Source organism: Sapajus apella, unplaced genomic scaffold (assembly GCF_009761245.1).
Source record: "Sapajus apella isolate SASKATOON/1434 unplaced genomic scaffold, GSC_monkey_1.0 scaffold6, whole genome shotgun sequence".
NCBI classification, from domain to species: domain Eukaryota; kingdom Metazoa; phylum Chordata; class Mammalia; order Primates; family Cebidae; genus Sapajus; species Sapajus apella.
Genome location: NW_022436946.1, coordinates 52,090,603 through 52,108,888, shown reverse-complemented (window position 1 = coordinate 52,108,888; position 18,286 = coordinate 52,090,603). Strand labels below are relative to the sequence as shown.

The following is an 18,286-nucleotide window of genomic DNA, read 5'->3' as shown; positions in this document are numbered from 1 at the left end:
AATGCTCTGAGGCTGTGTCCCTAGTTTCTGGTGATTTTGGATTTTATGGGAAAGTTGTCTTTTTGAACTGGAACTTTTCATTTGGTCTCAAAGAAGAGAATGTAACTATAAGATCTGTCACATTTATTTATTGGTATATACTTTTCTCCCTATGGCAGTTGTTATTCTGGTTTATTACATCATTATTTCACCTTACATGACTCATGTTAAAGAGGTGAGCTTCTGTGTTGTATTGCATGGCAAATTGCAATACCTGCTCACTTGCATTAGGGAAATAGCACATTTTTAAAGACTATATGTAATATTAAAAGGTTAGCATGCTAAAGTTTTGTGTTTATTAGAATTCAAGGCACTATAAAATAACATATAAAATAATGTACTTTAATATATAACAATCACTGAACTTCCCTTTGAGAACATAAATTAGAAGATAAAGAGCGTGCTCGATACTCTGTTTAGAAAGGAAAAAATCTGTCTATGCATGGTCATCCATTCTATTAAAACATGCTTTCCTGACTTCCTACTTCTTGTTGCCAAAGAGCTCGCCAACATGCCCTGCTCTTTGATGGAGGTTCAGGAGTGAGTTTTTTTATTTGCTCCTGTGCTCTTCCTTTGTCTTTTTCTGAGTTTACAGAAGTGTGAAATTTATGCTGCCTTTTGTGCACTGAGGGGAGACTGGTGCCCTGGCTTATCTCAATGGGATGACAAGACTGGTAAGGATTTGGAAACTTGTGCCTCTCAGCGTGGATTCTGCAAAGAGGAGGATTCAGTGGGCACCTTCAGTAGAGCTGTCTGCAACCAGATTTTACATAGGAGAATAATCATAGCTGCCCCTGGCCAATGGGCAGAATAAGGCTGTGAAGAAAAATACCAGTCATTGCATACTCAGCTCTGCATGATGAGCTGTGTGATAGGAAGGAACATCATTTTCAGTGAAAGACAATATTTGTAGACCAAGACAAAAAAAATACTTGTTACTTTTAGACAATGTCATAGGACTTTATTCTTTGTAAGCATCGCTTAAAAAGATTTGATCACTCATCTGATGAGAGCCTGCTTTTTAAAAGGACTTGTATTTATATATATTTGCAAGATATAAAGACAATTCTATGGAAGAATGCAGTGCTGTATATTCTTGAATTTGGGATGACTTCATAATTAATACATTTTTTGGAAATCTGAGAATAGTATTTTTATTGTTTTGGCATTCTTTTGGGGTCATAGTGTATAATATATATGGATATATACAAGCAGTCAGAATTCAAAACATCCACTTCTTTAAAAGGATCAGGAATTTTAGATGTCAAAACAGCGGCTTCTATCTGAGTTTGTTCAACATGAACAATAAAGGAATTAGAATCACAGTATGAGGACTTGATAATGTTAGGAATATAACATTTTTTTCATATAATGATATATTTCTGAAATACATATGAGTATGTAACGTTTTTTAATTGAACTAGGGCAACATTTGTAGCATTTAGGATTATATACTATTATGTTTAGGATTATATATTATATATTCTGCTCTGTAGAATAGCAATCAGTAGGGATATGCTGAGAAAACTAAAGGGAAGGGATTATCTGTTCTGTATATTTTGGGGCCATGTTTAGTTAACAAGAAATAACCTAGAATTGAAATACATTTAAAAAATAAACCAGGTGCAGTGGCTTGCCTCTGTAACCTCAGCACTTTAGGAGGCCAAGGCAGATGGATCATTTGAGGTCAGGAGTTTGAGACCAGCCTGGCCAACATGGTGAAACCCCGTCTCTACTAAAAATACAAAAATTAGTGGGACAGTAGTGGCACACACCTGTAATCCCAGCTACTCAGGAGGCTGAGGTGGGAGAATCACTTGAGCCTGGGAGGCAGAGGTTGTGGGGAGCCGAGATTGCACCACTGTACTACAGTCTGGACGACAGAGTGAGACCCTGTCTCAAAAGTAAAATGTATATTCTCATAAAAAGTGAAGCAATAGTTCAAGACTCAAAACATGTCCTTTCCCCTAAGTATTTGTTCTTTAATTACAAACTCTTTAATTGGTATCATAAACCTGTGGTCTTTATTTCTGAAGTAATCCATAAATAAGGCTCATTGAAAAATACTGCCAACCTATTTTGAAGCAAAGCATTCTTATTTTTAAAACAGAATTTATTTTTCAAACTTACTGAATATAGAAGTTATGTTCGGACTTAGTGCATTTGCTTGGATTTTCCCTTGAAATAATTATTGACAGAAAAATAATGACAAGCTGATAAAATAAAAAAAATACATTGTATAAGTTAAAAGCTTAGTTTCTAGGTCTAGGTTTTCTGCTAATTCATTGTATGACTTGGGTTAGGTCAGTTATCTTGTCTGGATTTGATTTCAATTTGTAAATTTGAAAAGCTCGAGCCAAATGGACTCCAAACTTTCTTCTTGCCCAGATATTTTATAATTTATTTGAAGGTTTGAAAGACTACAATGCTTATTGCTTTGCCAAGAATCTCAAATACAAGTAGCCAATACCAAAGACATGAGGGAGGAAAACAAGGGCTTATTTATCTAAGTTTCAGGCACTGTATGCTGCAGTGTGGAGCCTTGAGGGCTTATACAGGCCTTATAAGAAAGCCATAAAGACAGATAATAAAATAGAAATTGAAGCCTGTGATAAATAAATGTGTGTGTGTGTGTGTATGTGTGTGTGTATGAATAAAGGAATTAATACTATTTGTTTAAGAGAAATCTGAGAAATAGCCTAAAAACAGAATTTTCCATTTATAAGACAAATATTTATAGCAAACTGTGGGTCAGGTACTGTTCTTAGCAAATGTCCTAGGATCAATTGGTTTGAAGTTGGATTAAGCTGTAGCTAATGCTCCTTTTAGGAAGGAACAATTCTCCATTGTGGTCAGATGAATTGGGTCAGGCAGGGTGCTTGAGAGACCTGCTGTTGTACATGGAAATGATGGTCCACTGTGTTTCAGGTGGTTTAGGAAATGTCTTGAGCATGTTTCCTAAGTACTCTTTGGTAATGTCCTCCTAAACTGAATCTGTTATTTCTTTTCCACACTTGCTGGCTTGGCCAAAAAAAAAAGGCTGCATGCTCCATTTTCTTCCCCATTAAATCCTAGAGTTTAGGGTGATGGGGATATAATAGGATTCAGCTTATCCTGAGTTGTGCTTTCCCAGTATAATGTCATTATTTTAAAAGCCACCAGTTCCAAGAATAATCTTTTTCAAGCTTAAGCACCAAAATATGCCACAAAACTAATGGTTGTCTTTGGGTTCTATGATGCCCCAATCATAAATCAGCTTTCTTCTTACTGTAGTCTCTAAGCTCCTTAAATGGGCTGCAGGGTTCCCTCCACCAGCATGGCAGTGAATAGTGCTAGAAGAAGTCTGTAACGAGGTGATTTTGAAGTGGCCCATTGTTTTAAATGTTCTTTGTCACTTTAAAATTATTATTTGAATACACAAGAGTTATCTGTGATTTCAGTGGTTTCTCCTTTAGATTTTTATGAACACAAAAACAGAGCACAGTAATGCTTTTACATTTATGTGTTTATTATTGCAAAAGCAAAAGTGAAGAGTGTTTCTATGACTTACTTTATGTTATCAGAATCAGCCACCGATTTATAGACTGTATAGAAAGAGTATCTCAAAAAATGCTACCTCATCCATAATATTAAGCTAATTAAGTATCCTATATCATAACTTAAGCATTACTTCTATTTCGTTGGATTTATACCTCTTACGTTTAAAAAACAGAGTGAATTTTCTCTGATAAGACAGCAATTTATCATAATGGATGGAACAGTTAATAACTACAGCTTCCTAGAGTAACAAAATTCATGACAGCATGATAGGAGAATACTGTCATGAATGGAAATCTGTCCAAAACCTTCCTATTCAAAGTGCGGTACATGGACCCGTGGCGTATACGTCACCTAGGAGCTTGTTAGAAGTGCAGACAGACTCCTCATCCTCTTGCTTCCCACCTACTGAATCAGAGCCTACATTTTGACCAGAAACCTCCATGTAATTTGTGTACAAGTTAAATTTGAAGTTGGTGACAGAATTGTTAGTTGTAAATTGCATTCACCTTTGATATGGAAAAAATGAAAACCCCATAAGTAGGGGTGACGTGTATAGTCTGAAAATATTGATAAATGAGAAAGGTTGAAAGTTCTATGAAATCTATGATAAGTTAGAAATGTTGGAAAAAATAAGATACAATTTATCTCAGAAAATGCAAACTAATAGGTATGCATAAAATATTCTGTAATACATAGTATTTGGAGAAACTGAACACAGAAAGCATCATGATACCTGTGATGTGGGATGATAGTAGACCACAACCAGAAGTTAATCAGTAATAGATCACAGTGGTCACTGTTCCATGGCCAATTTCATTCCTTAGAGATTTTCTTAAGCATAGTTGAAGCTTGTGCACTTCTCACACAGTAACACTGTTTGCTAGAAAGATAAAGATAAACCGGAGGGTGTTTAGAGATGGGCTAGAAGATTGATTATGGCATAGGAAGAACTGATATATGAGGAGAGAGAAAAATAATTAAATGGGCAACACTATGGTATAAAAAGAGCCTATGGAGACACAGATATTTATCTAATGTCTCCTGTGCTGTTTCCTGTAGTATCTATATGAAAGATGCAGAACTGTAAGGATAAAAGAATGCCAAGAAATTGGTTGTAGACCAAAGCAATATCAGCTAGAATGACTTGATTAACTTTAGGAGCAATAGCAAAGATTAAGTTTCAGAGATTTTTACCTGCTGCATAAGAAACGAACTTGAGCAGGATGACTTTATCCCTGAGAACTTTCGAAAACACTCCGGGCAAAGAGTGGAAACTTGTTTATCAAGTTGCTAAACAGTCTTTCCAGAAATAGTTGGAACCCCATCTCTTGAAAATTCCAAGATTAGGGTAGAGAAAACCTAGGAGGCTGCATGTGGGAACTCTCTCCCACTTCTGGCGGAGTCCTGAAGATTGATGAGTAACATTTTTTCATTTCACTAATTTCTTTTGCAATATCTTTGATTATTGCAAAGATTACCTTACATAGATAATTTTTTTTGTCAGGTTGGTATCTTATTTAGTTAAAAATGTTACCTTCTAGAAAAGCATCTAGAGCGTATCACTTGTCTGTCCTCCACCATGTCTGCCTTCTTGGCACTTAGCGACATTCTTTTTTCATTTCTCTCACTCTAACTCATTAAGAGATGCAATTCATGACATAGCAGGAGTGAATTCACTTCCACATTCACTTCATTCAGAAAATGAAAAAGACACACCCAAAACGCATCTTGCCTTTTGGAGCCTTTTTTCAAATAGATGAAGAAACTACGGATGTCTGAAATCATCTAGCGCTTTAGAGAGTTTAGTGATTCTTTTCACTAGGATGAAACCCCAGTTTGTGTTTGTCAAGGAGTAGTGGTCTGAGAATACCACATTTCCTTTTCCCTTCTTCAGTACGCTTGCCCCAGATCCCCCAGTGAAATCTGTCATCTGAACAGGGAAGCCTAGAATCCTGATTCCATGGTTCAAGAAGGAAGTAAAGCATGATAAAACTGAAGCAGGATATTTTCCCTGACTGCATAGTGGGCAGGAACTGGAGCACGGACGATGGCTATTTCAACATCGGCAGGGGCAAAACCAAAACAGGCACCTGCTGCTGTTGGAGTGGGGATGGGGATGGCACCTCTAAGAACAGAAGGAAATCACATCGTTCTGAATTGCTTATCTGATTGCTGGGCCAAAAGCTCATTATACTTGGTAACATTTCTACAGTCTGTAGCAAAACCCCTGCCATTATTAAAGAAGAGATAGGAGCCATTTCAAACTGTAAAGGAAGAAAGGAAAGATACCATAGAAAAGCCTGGGGGTGTCTTGGCCAACTGTCCATTACATCTGGGACTGGGTCCAGTCCAGGGGCCTTCCAGCAACACCAAGGAGGGGCTTTAGCCAGGTGCCTTCAGTTGCCCCAGGACTTTATTCTGGTTCCACGTGATGGCTAAACCTCCATGAAAGGAAATAGACCCAACATGCCTTTCACATGAAAGAAAGAGAGAGATGGCAGGGTTGCATCCCGTCCCCTGCAAGGGGCATAACTCAGAGGAAAGTCTGAGGACAAGAAGAGACAGATCTACATTTTACTGACCCTTCTGATGTATCCTAGGCAGGCTCCCAGTTTCCCTGACCACTTAGCAGGCGGAAACTGGAATGCGGATGCTGGAGCTAGCTGGTGGCTTCAGCACCAGCAGAGGTAAACTTCACTCACTTGAGCCTGCTGCGCCCAACCCCTGGTGGGAGGGAACATGCAGGTGAGTGGGTGCAGGACCTGGGGCAAGTGCTTTTAGGCACTGGCAGAAGCAAAACTTTGTGCAGACCCCACGGCAGCATCTAGTGGGGAGTGCAGGAGTATTACAGTCAGCCCTCTTTTAGCTTTGCCATCTGCGGATGGCTTAAATATTAACAGTTTAGTGGAGGGTCATCCTTTTGGCACCTGAGTTCTTGTTTGGTATTCAAGAGGAATGAAGTCACATGAATGAGTTGAAGATGGTAAATTTGGGGGACTTAATTGCCGATAAAAGTGGTTCTCAGGAGTAGGGGAGCTGGAAGGGAGATGAGATGGGAAGGTAATCTTCCCCTGAAGTCTGGCCATCCCTCACCAGACTCCCCTCTGAAGCTATGCTATCAAGCCATTCTTCTGAAGTCAAGCTGCTTCTCTCTGACTGTAGTCTCTGACGTCTAGCTACTGCTTCTCTTCTCAATGTTCAGCCACTTCTCCTCTCTGCTGGTTGGGTCAGGGGTTTTTATGGGTATGGGATGGGGATGGGGGTGGGGTTGGTCATGAGTGGTTCTGGAAAAGTCAACATTTGAGCATGAAAACAGGAATATATGTTCGTTCTTTGGGCTGTTGTGCCAGGCTTGAGGGTGGTGTCTTCACTGGGGACCTGCCTTCTTCTGCCTAGAATTCCCTGCCTCCTATCCCTATCAAAAGTTTTTAATCTATTTAATTGCTTCATTTTTTCCTGCTAATTCCTTCAGACCCACATTTACATTGTCTGGGAGATCTAGTTTAATGTAAGTGCTGCTAAGAATAATTCATATCAAATATGTTGACTGAGAAGTTACATACACTTCATTATGCTGGTGTGTGGGAAGGTTTGCCAAACTTAACTTTTAAGTCATACTAATTAAACTACTTTAGGCGCTCCATAAATGAATTGTGGTTTTTAGTTGATGATTTTTTTTTTTTTTTTTTTTTTTTTTTTTTTTATAGACAGAGTCTTGCTCTGTCACCCAGGCTGGAGTGCAGTGGCACAACGTCAGCTCACTGCCACCTCTGCTTCCCAGGTTCAAGCAATTCTCCTGCCCCAACCTCCCAAATAGCTGGGATTACAGGTGTCCACCACCATGCCCAGCTACTTTTTTGTATTTTTAGTAGAGATGGATTTCACCATGTTGGCCAGGCCGGTCTCGAACTCCTGACCTTGTGATCCACCGGACTCAGCTTCCCAAAGTGCTGGGATTACAGGCATGAGCCACCATGCCCAGCCCTGATGATTTTTTTTTTTTAATTAAAAGAAAATTAAAGGAAAATTTCTTAAAACTAAAGCAGGTACACTGTCATAAATAACAAAATTAAACAATAATTTTTATTATTTATGACAATGTACCTGCTTTAGTTTTAAGAAATTCTCATTGCTGATATCAAAGAGTTATAACTTCTTTCCTTCTTGAAAGAGATCTGAAGGGGGAAATAAAAAGGTTAGAATTATATTCAGCTATTATGTTAGTAACACAAAGATGATCTCCTCTGTATTCGGTTCTTGTGAAAATGACTCTAACAAATTGTCAGTATCTTACATGTGCAAATAACAACTGTCTTCAAGGTAAAAATTAATTGAGAGAAAAAATTAATAAGTTACAAGCTTACTTTTTCTTTTCTTGCTTCCTGTTATACCTACTAAAGGGATGTGGGGTGGGAGGGGGAGTCTTTTTTCTTTCTAAATCATTCTAGTGTCATATTGATTTTCTCTCAAGTACACCCTGTGGTCTCAGATGATCGTATATTTTCTTACGTTACTCATTGATACAGCACCTTGGCTTATGGGTTGACATACATTACTTGAGCTAAGATGACACTGCCCACCATTGACATTTCCTGGGGGTGGGGTGTACTGAGCCTCTTATGCATGAAACATAAAGGAACAGGCTGTTTCATAACAGTATTTTCATTCTTTGAAAATCAATTATTGTTCACTTCAAATGATATCTTAAGCCCTCATCAGGGTTGCTTCACATTGTTTCTTACCCCTACAGCAATGTCTTGAGTTCTTTTGTGTCTTTGCTGATACAGAAAAAAAGTTACTCACCTGGGCATCAAAATATTCCAGTTACACTGTTTGTAAGAAAGTTTGTATTATTACCTACCTGGAAGAATACAGGTAACCTGCCTATATACTGTTGCGTTCTCTCTTTCTTTCTTTCTTTTGTGTCTCCTCTCATCTCACCTCCCTCTGTTTCAGCTAGCTGTGAGGTGGTTGGAACACAACTGCCACTACCAGTACATGGACGAGCTCCTGCAGTACATCCGCTTTGGCTTAATGGATGTGGACACTCTCCATACAGTTGCCCTGTCCCACCCTCTTGTCCAAGCAAGTGAGACTGCAACAGCCCTTGTCAATGAGGCCCTGGAATACCACCAGAGCATCTATGCACAGCCTGTCTGGCAGACTTGCAGGACCAAACCACGGTTCCAGTCAGACACTCTGTATATCATTGGTGGGAAAAAGCGTGAGGTCTGCAAGGTCAAGGAACTTCGGTACTTCAATCCCGTTGATCAGGAGAATGCTCTCATAGCTGCCATTGCCAACTGGAGTGAGCTGGCTCCCATGCCTGTGGGAAGGAGCCACCATTGTGTGGCAGTCATGGGGGACTTCCTGTTTGTGGCTGGAGGGGAAGTTGAGCATGCCAGTGGCCGGACGTGTGCTGTGAGGACTGCCTGTCGCTATGATCCCCGCAGTAATTCCTGGGCAGAGATAGCACCCATGAAAAACTGCCGGGAGCATTTTGTGCTGGGTGCTATGGAGGAATACCTCTATGCAGTTGGGGGCAGAAATGAACTGCGCCAGGTTCTGCCTACAGTTGAACGATACTGCCCCAAGAAGAACAAATGGACTTTTGTTCAGTCCTTTGACAGATCCCTTTCATGCCATGCTGGATATGTGGCTGATGGTCTTCTTTGGATATCAGGTAGAACATACCTCATGTTGGATTTATCAAAACACTCTTTCATTGTGCTATAAATTTAAAAGTCAAGATTTAATGTGGCCATGTGTAATTGAAAGCTTGAACCAAGCATGCCATTTTAGCTAATTAACATTCATTTATTGAGCACCTACTCTAGAGAGGAATGTAATTGGAAACAATGGGCCTTTCTGTGATTTTCTGAGTGATTAATGGAATAAAAATTCAAGGTGGAAATTGTTGGTCCATCACAACTGCTTTTTTCTACCAAAACTTCTCCTGTCAGCTCTTGATTATTCATGGATTGTATGGCACAGTTTGTGATTTATCTAGATCCTTTGCTGCTTCTTTCACTCCTGGCTGCCAGACTAGAGCCATTTGCATCAAAGGCAAGAGAAGTAAAAGCCCAGTTAATTCATTTTTCTGGGTATAGCAATAGGTATATATCCAAGTAATCACTAGAGGGAAAGGATTTAAGTTACTAAAACAAAGTTGTCGTTGTTTTGTTATGGTTTCAGATAGGGTCTTACTCTGTTACCCAGCTGGAGTGCCATGGTGCAATCTTGACTCACTGGAACCTCCACCTCTCAGGATCAAGTGATCCTCCCACCTCAGCCTCCCAGATAGCTGGGAATACAGGAGCACACCACCACACCCAGCTAATTTTTGTATTTTTTGTAGAGACAGGGTTTCACTATGTTGCCCAAGCTGCCCCCAAACTCCTGAGCTCAAACGATCCACCAGTTTCGGCCTCTCAAAGTGTTGGTATTATAGGCGTGAGTCACTGCACCCAGCCTAAAACAGTGTTTTGTTTTTCTTTTTTAATTATCTGTGAATGGTAGTTACTTGTGCCATCATAACCCTTCATTCCTATTTACTCTCCCATTTTGACTGATTATTTGAGGATACAGTTTGAGCTCTAATTTACCTTTTTGTCTCGTTTGAAAACCTTTTGATTGTGGAAAAAGTAGGGAGACGAGGACAATGAACCCCAGGTACCCATAATGTAGACTCGACAGTTACTTGCTCCTTGCCCATCTTGTTTTCTCTACACCCACAGACCCTTCACTCCCTTCCTAGTTGCCTTTTTCCTTACGCAGAAGGAGTCTGTGAGGCATATGCTGTCAACGTCATATTATTGACCTGTGTTTTCAATCTTATTTTTGAGAAAGGCCCTAAGTGTTCTCCTTTGAAAGGTTTTTGTATCAGGAAGAAAGCTGCAATTTCTCCCAGTTGGAAGATACTTGTATTGTAACCCAAATGGAACTTGTTGGATTTCTATCAACAATTTTTAGTCATCAAGCACTAAGAGGAATAGAAAGGGTCAAAACTTAAATATTAAAAATAACACTGGCATTTGTACTTAGAAGAAATCATTACTTTTAAGTACACCTGCAAAGGCTTATCAGCTTTCTTCAATAATCATCTCTAGTCTTTTAACACCTGCTCTGATAAAATTCTCCCTTACATTTGTTTAAACTAAGTTCATTTGGACTTTGACTGTTCTTCTGCTGTCCTCAATAAGCAGGAAGATAGTCATAGGCTCAGGTTCTCCGAGTGGTGCCTCAATTATTGGCAATTCACTGATTTTTATTGACAGAACCTAGCTCACATCAGGGTTTACGTGCTCAGTGAATTAATGAATGAAGTGAAGACTAAGACTAAGGAAGCAGAAAGGGGAAGTGGACCCAACATTTGCTGGCTCTATACCAAAGAAACGTTAGAAACAAGCACGTATGTTAGTATATGTAGATATATTTAAATTAAAGCCTCAGTTATCTAATTATTGTTCCTTTCTCTTTAAATATATATTTCAACAATTAATGAGCACCAGGACTATATCCTTTTAGCTGTGCTAAAGAAATTTCAAGCTAGGCAGCAAATAAGTCTTTGCTAATAGAAGAAACAGATCTGTACTTGTCTTGGATTAGCAAAACAGCGATGGTTTATGAAATCAATGCCATTTATGTTTTCTCCCAATTGACATTCCTCCCAATGACTCATTTAGTTTCATATATTATTAATGTACTGTATTCCTAAATTTTGCACTGCATTTTCTAAGTTTTGTGTGAATTTCTTATAAATATTTTAATAAATTTTCCTTGTCTTTTGGCTGTAAACCTAGCTTGTAAAAGAATGCTGGGGTTTCCCTTATATAGTCTTAAAGAGATGATGACTTAATACCTTCTTCAGCAAGACCTTAAGAAGGCATAGACGCTCCTGTTAGACTTCTTCCTGGTATCAAGCTGACTTCCCTTTCAATATGAGTCTATGTGTTTCCTATTCCATTTTATTAAATCTATCAACTTACTACAGATCCTTATTGCTATCTCACTTTGATTTTCTCCTACTGTGAAGTGAAATACATTTTCTTTGTTCTTCTTTCGCCCTAATATATGCTGCCTGTGTTAACCATACTTAATGAAAACAATCACAATTTTCTCAGGTTTGTTTCTCCCTATTGTGTACTTGAGATGAGAAACTCACTTTGCTGTGTACAGTACAATACTTTTAATTGGAAAGAAGAGGAAATCGCTAGTGACATTTCTAATACCTTCAGTCATCTGCCTCTTTCCTTAGGCCCAGCTTATAATAAATCGTGAATCTAACCATAAATAGGGAGGGGTGACTGGATTTGCTAATGGACCCCTTAACAAAAATACAGGTGTAGTTCACCCTGCCTATCACTGAATTGGGAGTGTAACCTGATTTATTGGAGCAGATGAAAATGTTTGAGACTATTCCTTAGCCTTTACCAAATAATCACACATTTCCAATTTAATTGATGGGGATTTAATCATGGTCATCCTTCTGGTATTTTGCAAACTTTGCCTGAGGTGGAGGTAGTATTGATTATAGAAGGTGGATTTTAGGGTCTTGGTTCTGTTCTCTAGAACACAGAATGAATGTTTCTTTGGAGACTCGACATTTCCAGCAAGCTCACTCCCTCACCACGCCTCTCCCCCATTTCAGTCCATTTTGGGGTCAAGAAATCTTGAAACCTGTTTATAGTTTTTGAAGTATGACAAGCAGAAAGGAATCCAGAAATAATTCTGTATGTACATACCCGTTAGCATTTAAGATGTCGAATTTTACAGGCTCCTGTAGCATTTGACGTTGTGACCCAATTCGCAAGTGTTCCATACCATTTTGATTTGAAATTCGCAGTATCAAAGGAAAATAAGCATTTAAATATCCTACAACTGTGTTTTAAAAATATATGCTCTCTGTTGGAAGGTATAGTTTGTGAACTACTAAAAAGAACCTTTTTTATGTAAGGGAATACTAATCCCAAGCCCATCTTGAAGAACAACTTATTTTTTCATTTTCATCAAATGGTAGCTAAGTAAGATGCTAACTGCAATATTAGTGCTTTAAAGTTATAAAAATAAGACAAATGTTATTGCATTTACTCAAAAGCAGTATTTAGTGCTTTCTTGATTCTCTTGGTAAATGCTACATCCTTGTAAAGTATAGTGCTGAGTCACAGATAAATGAAATTAATTCAGCAAACATAATTCCTGCCCTCTAGGAGCTGACAATAAAATAATTTTTCAGATATTTTGTTAATGAAAGAACATCTGTTAACTTTAACTCCCTAGAAGCTAGGTGTATTTTCATCTTGATTAAATTTATATGAAGTTTGCATTGCCCCATTTTAAATAACTTTTAATGTATTCAAAGCTACTAACAGGACTTGGGTTTTTCTAGTATTAATTAAAATTAAAATAATGTAAAATTTTATTAACATTTAAAAATATCACTACCTTATCTTTAGGTACATATTGTTTTACTTAACATCTTAAGAATTGTGGACAAAGCCCGGGTGCAGTGGCTCACACCTGTAATCCCAGCACTTTGGGAGGCTGAGGCAGGTGGATCGCCTGAGGTCAGGAGTTCAAGACCAGCCTGGCCAGCATGATGAAACCCTGTCTCTACTAAAAATACAAAAATTAGCTGGGCATGGTGGTGGGTGCCTGTAATCCCAGGCTGAGACAGAAGAATTGCCTGAACCCAGGAGATGGAGGCTGCAGTGAGCCAAGACTGCACCATTGCATTCCAGCCTGGGCAAAAAGAGTGAAACTCAGTCTCAAAAAAAAGGAATTGTAGACAAAATATTGAGAACTAACAGCAGGCATAGAAGAGGCTGGGTTGTGGTGCACTGAGACCACAGATTGTGGTCACATACACACAAAATTTGTGCTGTTTATCCAGCATGAGATGCTGAGCTAAAGTTCCTAACCTCTCCAAGTCCTATTCCAGGATAGCGCTGCAACAACAAAGTAGCCTATGGTAGAGGGAACAGACTTTTAAATAGGTAGAGTGTGTGATGGTGTGACAGCAGAAGTCTTAACAAGGTACAAAGTAGAGCAAAGCACGGAGTGACTACCGCAGAAGGCATGAAAGGCAGCACCTAAAATAGTTACACTAGCAACTAATCCTGGAGGTGCCTAACTTAGCTTCAGGCCCTTTGGCTACTTTCTATTATCCATTAACCCCTCCCTGTCATCATATTGAACTTCATGGCCCGATCACTTCAATAATTCTCTTGTCCTCTGTCAAACAAGCAATGTTTGACAAACCCAGTGATCTGCTTGGTCTGTGCCTGTACCTAGATGGCTCCGGCTGTGGGAGGAGGACAGTTAGCAGGAGGGCTTGCTATGGGTATATTCTCAGCACATCATGCACAGTGGCACTCTCAGCCCTCTCTGTACCCTACTGCTACTCACTCACCACTTCCTTCACTGGCTGTAACTTCTTTACTTTCCTGAAAACCCCCTTTTCAGACTCAGAGAGAAGACCTTGCCTTCAGTTTCTCAGAGCAAATAAGTGAAACAATGGAAGGAGGAGGCAGAGAGCATGACAGGAGAGATAGATTAGAGATCGTCTGGAAAGGGGTTAAGGGCAGAAGTTTGGGAAACACTAGCAAGGAGGGTGCAGGGTTGGGGGTACTAAGGAAGGAAGGAGCCTGAGAATGTGGAACGGCAGGGTCAGAGGAGGAGGAGGCGGAGGAGTGTCGCAGAAACCAATACCGAAGAAGGAGGTGCAGTGAGAGCTGTTCAATACCATGGGGACATCAACATCCAAAATATTTCCACTGCATTTTTTAATTAGGAAAAGTTTAGTGAAAGCAGTTTCGGGGGTTGGAAGAAGGTGGAAACTAGAATACAGTAGTTTAAGGTATGATTAAAAAGTAAGGAAGTAGAAACTTCAGGTACAGATCACCTTGGCAAGAAGTTAGGATAAAGCCTGTCTTAGTCAATCCTCATGAACAAGTGTATTATCTAAACTTCATTCCCCAAATCTGAGCTTAACAGACAACTTTCCAATTAATAATCGGGCTTTCTGTATAAATATAGGGAAAGAATATGCTGTTTTTAGGTGTACACATATTTTAGTTCAGGTAACAGCCTCTTTTTTTATTATAAATTAATAAATAGCATTTTGGCTTTAGGAAGAATGAGGGAGATTAGGAAGGAAAGAAAGAAAGGGAGGAAGTGAGGAGTTTGGCTGTGAAAAGAGTAGCTAGACAAGGAAATCCAGAGGTGAAGAAGGGTTTTGTTTGCTTGTTTAAGGATGCTAGTGCATTAAGCAGATTTGTAAATAAGGAAAGAGAGTGAAATTAAAGGTATAGGGAGGAGGGGCATCCTTTGGCTGGTAAACGGTCAGGGCATTTCCAAGGTAACAGGAACAGTGAAGAGTCCTGAGAATACAATATTCACAACAGACACAGAGCCCTAAAAGGCAAGAAGGAGCTGGGAAGGGGTTAGGTCTTCAACAGGAGAAGGGAGGGACCCTTCCAGTTCCAAGCCTGCAGGGAAGGAGATAATTATGGGTGTGACCTAGGTAAGCTCACAGATGAGGGGCAGAAACCCGAGGAGGTTTCTTGTAGATGGATTCAAGTGAGAAACAGGTCTGTCAAGATTGTGCCTGTCAGATCTAGGTAGAGGGCCTGAGGAGAGTGACTTTGGAATAAGCCTCTGAGAGAAAACAGAGGGAATTAACAGGTTGAAGAAAAATAGGTGTTGAGAATCCACTCTAAGCTTGAAAACAAAACTGATGGCTCCGTTTGCAAATTTCTGTCGTTTTATGGTGTTCAGCAGAGGATTGGAGAAGGCATATCTGTGGATTCACTAATGATGGAAGGTTTTGAGACAAGAATAGTCTAGAGGAACCTACTGGAAGGATTTCAGCAATCTGGGATCCCAGTTAGGTGAGAGTCAAGGGCTCAAGATTTGCTAGAGGGAGAACAGTGTGTCTTGTGGGAGTAAGTAGTAAGAGAATACCTCTTTGTTGTCTCTGGTGGCAGCCATGATGTGAGGAAGCCACTTGCCTAGTAGAGGTGTGGAGCTGGATAACTTGACACGTCCACTTACAAGCTCCTAGTGAATTGGAATGTCCATGAAGAATTAAATATTTGTTGCTTTAGATCCTAGCAACCAGCTGCCCCCAGCAGTTACTTTTTCTTTTCACTTGTGCCCCAATCTTTTCTACCCCCCATCTGAGAGTTAAAAACAAAGCCACTACAGTTTTGAACTGAGGTAGATGTCAAACAGAAATGTACTATTCTGCAATGCTTGTTAGAGACCTAAATGATTTAAAGAAAGCAATCAGATCACCTACATTGACCAAATAATTAATGAAGCTTTTGTCCTAAACTGTCTTACATATATCCTGAAGAAGTTGCACTCTGTTTACCGTCACATCACTGCCCAGGAAACGAGGCTCGAAGAGGTTAAATGACTCCTCAGATCACGTAGCTTATAGTTGACAGAGCTAGAATTTGAAGTCTGTTTCTCTGGTTTTTTAAATCATGCTTTTCCCACCAAACCACACAGGTACCAGTTGTTTATCATGACAGTGAACAAACAAAATAAATGCTTAAATTGTAAAAAGAACTTCCAAATGACATAAGACTGAAAGTAAATGATAGAAGCAGAGTGCTTTCTGGAGATTTGTTTAGAATCAACAATCACTGATTGTCCTTAATTGCTTAACTGTCCATCCTTCTCAAGGGACAGAAGAGGAACATCATGTCTTTCCGTGATTTTACCATTTAGTTTCTAAAACATGAAGTTAAAATGTAAAGAGAAACAGTGATAAAATGGAACTACTCAAATACATTGGTATAGATTAGAAAATTATTTTCTAAAAGGATTACATACTATAGGAGTCTAATAACCTTTAAAATTGGTAGTGTAAGGTTTTGTTTAATGTTCGAATCACTGGCTACAGAACTCTTCTCACAGAAAGAACCGCCTTCGTTCAGAGGATTCATTTGTGTCTACCTAGATGGGGGTCTAATAAAAGATGGTAAACTAAATGTTGAGCTGTATTGCTCTACCAAAGAATATGTGGACTGTATCATTTGCTTCATTCCCAAGAGGAGAGAAAATGGTTAAAGCTAGGTCATAGAAATAGGGAATGGCTGAAGAACTTGGTTGATGATGGGAGAGAGATAAAAGATCCAACAAGAGCACAGCAAAGCTGGGACATGAAAGACAGACAGAGGTGACCTTGAGAGTTTGACCCTGCTGGGAATGTGCAAAAATGTTTGGAGGTAGGATTTCAACTTTCTACGGAATGAAAAATGGGAGTTAGAGTGAATATCATTGAGTTAATAAAGGGCAGGTGAATCTAATCGATATCTGTATTATGGTGATTTCACCCCCCATTTTATCATTTCACTTATTTAAAACAATACATAATGCATACTTTACATATTTCTGGGTCACAAGTTTGTACCTATTTGCTCTAAATGACATAATTTGTATTTCATATGCAGCAGCCCTGTCTTTATAGGTATTTTGTAAATTAGAGGCTTTGGAGGTTTTGAGTATATTAATTACCCATCCATTTGTGTGGGTTCCTCAAGTATGACAGAAATAATATGGGTACTAGTTTTAATTTAATGCATGGATTATGTATGCTTCTATTCAAGATGCAAATTTAGTAGAAAGATTCTTGACTGTAATTGTTTATGTAGTATTATAAACATCCAGAAAATATGGACAGTCTAATGTCATATAAAAATTGATAAGTTTGGTTTTGCATTTATTATAAATATTTCTTAATTTCATACAAAAATAGATATTAAGTTTGGTTTTGCATTTATTATAAATATTCTTATGGTATTACTTTTATCAAGGGCTGATAATGAGTGTAGTTCTATAAACAGTAACTAATATTAACTCATACTTAATGCTAGGTTGTTCTTTAGGTAATTGTAAGTATGAAGTTTTAGTCTTTCAAGAGTTGGAGAAAGTTATAGAAGAGAGGGGCTTAAACTATTAAAGGAAAAAGGCCTTGGACACTGAAAAAAAGTTGGTAATTCTGGTTATCAGAAAAAATAATTATAAGAAATCTATTTCACACTATACAATTCATGTCTTAATTCAGTGTTTCACATATAGTCATTTGTATCTTTCATGGAAATGGTAAGAAATTTTTATAAACAGCTACAGGACTGTAATAAACTTCCCTCTGTGGATTGTCTCTATGCCACGCACTCTAATTCATCTGAAACCTGTAGGGAAGATATCATCATCTCTGTTTTGCATATGAGGAAGCTCAGCGTGGCTGTGTTTAATGGCTTCCCCAAGGATACAGTCATATAGGACCCATGTTAATGCCATAGCCTGTCCTGAAACTCTTCCCTTAGACTAGTGTGAACCTGTCCACTGCAGGTCTCCAAGACAGTTGCAGAGAACTTTAGATGATTTTCCTCAATCCTGAATTTGCTGGCAGAATTCCAACCTGGAGCAGGCTCCACCCTGCGTGTAGAGATCAGTTCTTTGCACCCCACTCTGTCCTGGTTGTGCATTAGCACTGCATTAGGAACCACTGGCATCTACTCGTGGAGTTTAGTATAGGACCAACAGAGGTATTTTTTTTTTTTTTTTTTATATTTATCAACAGAGGTATTTTCTGTCATTAAAAAAAAATTAGCAGAGCCATCAGACTTGACCCAGTCTGACTAAGTACAGTGAGAGAAGTTTTCTATACACTATTTCACGAGCACTGTCAGCA

General features: G+C 38.9%; 1 protein-coding gene across 11 annotated transcripts in view; it reads left to right on the top strand.

Moving 5' to 3' along the window:
• KLHL32 (kelch like family member 32) overlaps positions 1 to 18,286 on the top strand; it is a 203,050-nt gene that overhangs the window by 167,483 nt on the left and 17,281 nt on the right. For 7 of the 11 annotated variants that reach the window (XM_032274400.1, XM_032274397.1, XM_032274398.1 and 4 more), the window contains one exon: positions 8,536 to 9,262. The exons of 2 other annotated variants lie outside the window; for them this stretch is intronic. In XM_032274400.1, coding sequence (XP_032130291.1) covers positions 8,536 to 9,262 — 727 coding nt within the window. Of the gene's footprint in view, positions 1 to 8,535; positions 9,494 to 18,286 lie in introns of those variants that run through there. 2 more of the 11 variants (XM_032274403.1, XM_032274406.1) reach the window with 2 other exon arrangements.